The 5,389-nt window shown below is 38.6% G+C and overlaps 1 protein-coding gene across 1 annotated transcript; it reads left to right on the forward strand.

The window, feature by feature from the left end:
* The first annotated feature begins 2,128 nt into the window (after positions 1 to 2,128).
* Positions 2,129 to 5,144, forward strand: LOC126596621 (NADH dehydrogenase [ubiquinone] 1 alpha subcomplex subunit 13-B). Its single transcript, XM_050263274.1, has 3 exons — positions 2,129 to 2,427; positions 4,652 to 4,723; positions 4,839 to 5,144. The coding sequence occupies exons 1-3, from the start codon at positions 2,213 to 2,215 to the stop codon at positions 4,981 to 4,983; spliced, it is 432 nt and encodes a 143-aa protein (XP_050119231.1). The 5' UTR covers positions 2,129 to 2,212; the 3' UTR covers positions 4,984 to 5,144.
* Positions 5,145 to 5,389: the final 245 nt, after the last annotated feature.

Genomic DNA, 5,389 nt, shown 5'->3' on the forward strand with positions numbered 1-5,389 from the left:
AACCTAAAGCAACCAAAATGTTAGTGTAGGAGAATCTAGTATGGGCTAGGTCTTATAAATCTATGTGGACTTAGGTTCACTTGTACACCAAGTCACTTGACATATATATGTATATGTATCCTTGTAAGATCAATGAAATTAATACAATTATAATTCGACATGGTATCACTCGTTTAGGTTTCCCGTTTCATGGTAAAACCTTAACTTTCTCCCTCTTTTCCCAATTCTTGTTGTCCCCCCAGGCTATTTTTCCCATACACTTTTTCCTTGTGTAGTGACCCCTCTGTCTTGTCCATCATGACTACTCAAGCCTCTTCCTCCTCTACACCCATTGGACCTTCTCTATCAGGTCATAACGTTGCTTACTTTCTGAAACTCACCAACTCCAATTATCTCTTTTGGCTTAGTCAAATGAAGGTGCTTCATCTGGGTCACAATTTATTTGGTTACGTGCATGGCACAATTCAAGCTCTTCCCGTTACTCTTCCTGCTACTAACAAGGCGCCTACTAAACCGCCAAAATTCACTACGTAGTTTCAATTTGATCAGCTAGTTATTAGCTATTTGACTTCCACCCTTTATGAACCTATTTTGTCCCTCACTATTGGCAAAACCTCCTCATGCGATTTAAGAGCATCTTCATGTGCACTTTTCTCAAGCTTCTCTTGCTAATGCTACCAACCTTTGGTTTCAACTTGTGAAATCTTCAGAAGGGTTCTCATTTCATCTCAGACTATCTTGAACAGGCTAAATTTGTCATTGACTCTCTTGCTGCTATTAATCAACCTGTTTCTAATACTGATTTGGTGAGTTCTATTCTCAAAGGTATTGGTCCTGATTATTCCGTATTTGTGATTGCTGTCATTAATTCCCCTCCCCTGCTTGAGTTCCTGGACTTACGATCTCGCCTAAGGATGGGCAACGGTTATGGCGGGCGGGTAACCGCAGTTATTTATCCATAACCGTTTATGCTCATACCCGCATAACCGTTTACCCGTTGGGTATTTGCCTAAATGGTTATACACATACTCATAACCATTTATAAACGGTTAACCATACCCATAACCGCGTACCCATTTAACCGTAACCGTTGAATACCCGTTTACCCATTTACTCTTTTTTAACCTGTTTATCCTTTCTTCTTTACCATTTACCTATTTTTCATCTGTCTATATGTTTTTTTAACAACTTGAAAATTAAAAAAGAAAAATTTGTCATTTGACAATCGAGGAGTGTACATATTTTTTCAACATAAATATAATATGTTTATATTTGTTCCACTTTGCTGCAAAAAAATTCATCTGATTGTTATGTTGGCATATGGATCTAATGGATCATACCCATCTACATCATATATTAATTGTCACAAAAATTTGAGCAACTAAATTAAACAAAAATCTTAGAGAGAGAGAGAGAGAGAGAGAGAGAGGGAGAGATAGCTTGTTGCTTGTTGCTTGTTGCTTACATGATAATCCGAATGAGTTGATGAGAGAGAAGATGAAAAGCAAGAGCATGTTCATCTTTTCTCCAAATTAAAAATTTTCAATTGCATTGCACTAGCATATATCCGAACACATGCAGTGAGATGATATATTCTCAAACTGTGACAGAGATCCCAGCCGGATCTCCCCCACCAAGCCCTAAGGATCCGAAGATCCGAACTCTTGAAATTTGATCCAACGGCTACTAGTCTCTCAGACTGTGATGAGTCTATATTATATTAACTACATAAACCATGCATTATAGTCAATAGCATTGATTTAATTTTTGTCTGATAGAGAACATAGTTTGTGTTAATTTTACATATATAAAATAAACGAGGTAAACGGTTATCCGTTTATAACCCCGGTTAATACCCATAACTATCTATTTAAATTTCATGGGTAGACGGTTATATCCGTGACCGTTTATTTATCTAAACATTTACATATAATCGTAATCGTGAAATTTAAAGGAACGAATAACCCCAGTTACCCATAACCAATGAATATTTACCCATCCTTAATCTCGCCTATTGCAATTTGAATCATAAAATAGTTCACATCCACAAGCACCACGTGCGATCACAAAAAGTCCATATTTCCACATTTACCCCCACCACTTTAGCCTCACTTTGTTTCCACCCCCTTGAATACTCCCCAAATAGCACAAGCAACAAATACTCAGCTGTGATTCTGAATCAGTGAAGGGAAACGCAAAGAAAGCTCCGAAAATGACAGAGGCAGTGATAAGAAAAAAGCCGGGGATGGCGAGCGTGAAGGACATGCCGGTTCTCCAGGACGGTCCGCCGCCGGGGGGTTTTGCTCCGGTTCGATACGCTCGCCGGATCCCCAACAAAGGTCCCAGCTCAGTTGCCATATTCCTTGCTGCCTTTGGTACCTTCTCTTGGGGCATGTACCAAGTCGGAAAGGGCAACAAGATCCGAAGGTCTGAAAATTTTCATCTTTTTCGTATTGCTTTTTAAATTTTGTTATATGGGTTTCGTTTTTTTTTTTTTTTTGAATTCCCTTTTATTTTGTGGAATTGAGCCACAGAAATGCGGATGATCTTTCTGGCTTTTCTTCGTTTCACTGAATTCTTTTGCAATTGTTGTAGCAGTAGTGTTTTTCTTTGATAAATTACTGTAATTCCCGATGTCTAGCTTACAATTTCAGGGGTTTTAATTCGTATTTATCAAATTTTGGAGACATAATTTGCAAACTGTTAAATTCTTTATTTTTAGGGGCGTGTGAGTAGTTTGATGATATGCAGGACGGTCATATTGATTATGGTTAATTTGGTGCTGAGCTGAGGATTAAGTAAAAAGAGCATTTTGGATGAACGGGTAAAGGGGAAGAATTCAGGTGTAGCCGTGTGGTAAGCACATGCTCCGAGAGTAATAGTCCTGTGCTCAACTATTAGGGTAGTCCATTTGATACTTGCGAAAATAGACACGAATACATTCATAATGTGCTAAGGGGCTCATTTTGCAGCCTGCAGTACATTGATAACAACTCTGAATTGTATCAATTAGTTCGAATTCCATATTTGGACTGGTTTTTCTTAGCATTACCTGTTTTATCCAGATCCCACCGAGTATAGCATGTACTCGGTTAACAAATAGAAGTGGGGGTGCATGAGTAATGGCTGGAGAGTATTAACTTATACGAACAGCCTCCTCAGACCCTCTGCTCCCTATTTCCGGATTATCATCTCTCTCCATCAGCCACTTAAGCCTCACGATTGTCTTTCACAGATGTTTGTGACCTCTGCTCCCCCTCCTCCGCCTCCCACATATCTCCTTCCACACACCACTCACCAGATTGGCGCCATAACCAACCATCGCACCTCTTGTAACCATCCTAATTCAGCTTGCACAATCAGAATACAGATTGATCTAGTGTGTCATAACAGCCCAAAAGGAATCAACTTTGGAGGCATGTTGTAAATGTTCGCTAGACAAGTGTTCGAATAAAGACGAAGAATCGGAGTTGAGGTTTTTCCTTAGTTTCTTTATGCATGTGTTTGCTCATATAAAACAAAGAATAAAAGATTGAAAGGTGATGGCTTTCCCTCCTCTTGCTTAGTGCTAAAGAATGACAAGGAATGCAATGGAGAGTTTAAACCCTTTATTTTTTACTTTGGTTTCAAGGTCATCTTGTTTGGGCTATATAGACTATGCAGTTCAGTCTATGTTTTCTATACCTAAATAAGGATGTTTTGGTTTTATGTTCCAAAAATGAACCAAACTTGGGCAGAGTTTGACCTTGAATGCATCAATTGCATGTCCCTGAAATGCGGAGTGCCGATGCTTAACTAATCCAGAAAGTGGATATTCTTGTGCCTTCATTTCATGCAGTTTCTTGCTTGTTCCATGGTACCTTTTAATTTGAGGTGTCAGTTTTGAGCTTTGGAGCCAATTGGCAGGTGTTCTTGGTTAGCTCATCCATCCACTTTTCCTTTCCATATAGCTCCCTCAGCATTTATACCTTTGCTTATTGGAAGCCTTTCTTGAAGTCAAACCTTCGGCTTGGTTAGTCCTCTAGGTTATCATGTGTGATCCATTTTTATGTGACGCCTAAAGCTATATCCCCAACTGATGTGCAAGGCTAGTATAAATTAAATTACGTCTTCATTCACTTGTCAAATTGGATGCTGCCATGAGGTAATAGTAAGAAAATAAGCAGATGATGGGTGGCCTCTTATGATTTATTATGATGTTTGTGAGATGGTGATCTTGGTTCCATGGGACAAAAATGTTAGAATGAGCTTTTAAGTCTTCATGGTTAATAGAAACATTTCATTGACTTTATGGTGATAGAAAAGCAGAAGATTTGTATATGTCGATTTTTAATGGATAATTTTGAAATACGAGATTGGGGTGGCTATTTGGACAGCGGTAGCTACTGCTTTATCTGTTTTTTGCATGTATTTTCTTACATGCCCTTGACTTTTATTTTTCATTGGGAATGAGATTGGGGTGGAAGATGGAAATATTAGTGTGATTTGCTTCAATTTGAATTTTACAACATTAGGAGAATACTTGATTTTCTTTTCCTGTCATAGTAAACAAGTAATTAATTATTTGGGTAAGCGGAGCCAACTATTTGTTCTCATTGATCAGTTCCTGAATATATTGTATATTACAAGCTTAAAAATTATCTTTATATAGGGCGCTCAAGGAAGAAAAGTATGCTGCTCGCAGAGCAATACTGCCAGTGCTTCAAGCTGAAGAAGATGAAAGGTAAACTGATTATTTTGTTGGTTGTCTCCTTACGGTCACGTCTCATGTTCGTAATCTTCATCTCCCAGAATTCCAAGTCAACGAATCCACTAATTTGTCTGTTCTGTTTCTTCAGATATGTCAAAGAGTGGAAAAAGTATCTTGAGTACGAGGCTGAAGTAATGAAGGATGTGCCTAATTGGAAAGTTGGCGAGAGTGTCTACAATTCTGGAAAATGGATGCCCCCAGCAACGGGCGAGCTCCGCCCTGAAGTTTGGTGATACTTTTACTACAGTTGCTTGCGTGATCGGCTCTAGTTGTTTTGTTCTCTCATATTGCATGTTTGCTTTGGTGCGATGCCATTGCCCTGTTCTTGTGAAATAAAAATGCGGCAGAAAACTTCTTCTTCATGTTTGCAAATACAATAACAGTAATTGTCTTATTTTGTCCCCTTTATTATCGTTCTCTTGTTCATTACCTAAGATTAAGAGTTAGAACAAGGAGGACTTTTTGTTCACTGTGCTATTCGACGATGCCTAAAACAAGTGATAATTTATCTGACTATTGAACAAATTTTATGAGGATTAATTTTACTTCAAAAAGGGTTAGAGTTGCTTGTTACCTAAGAATGAGTGGAGCCGGGAAAACTCCGATGGCGGATTGGATCCCATGAGTGAGTAATGCAAA

Source organism: Malus sylvestris, chromosome 13, assembly GCF_916048215.2.
Source record: "Malus sylvestris chromosome 13, drMalSylv7.2, whole genome shotgun sequence".
Lineage (NCBI taxonomy): Eukaryota > Viridiplantae > Streptophyta > Magnoliopsida > Rosales > Rosaceae > Malus > Malus sylvestris.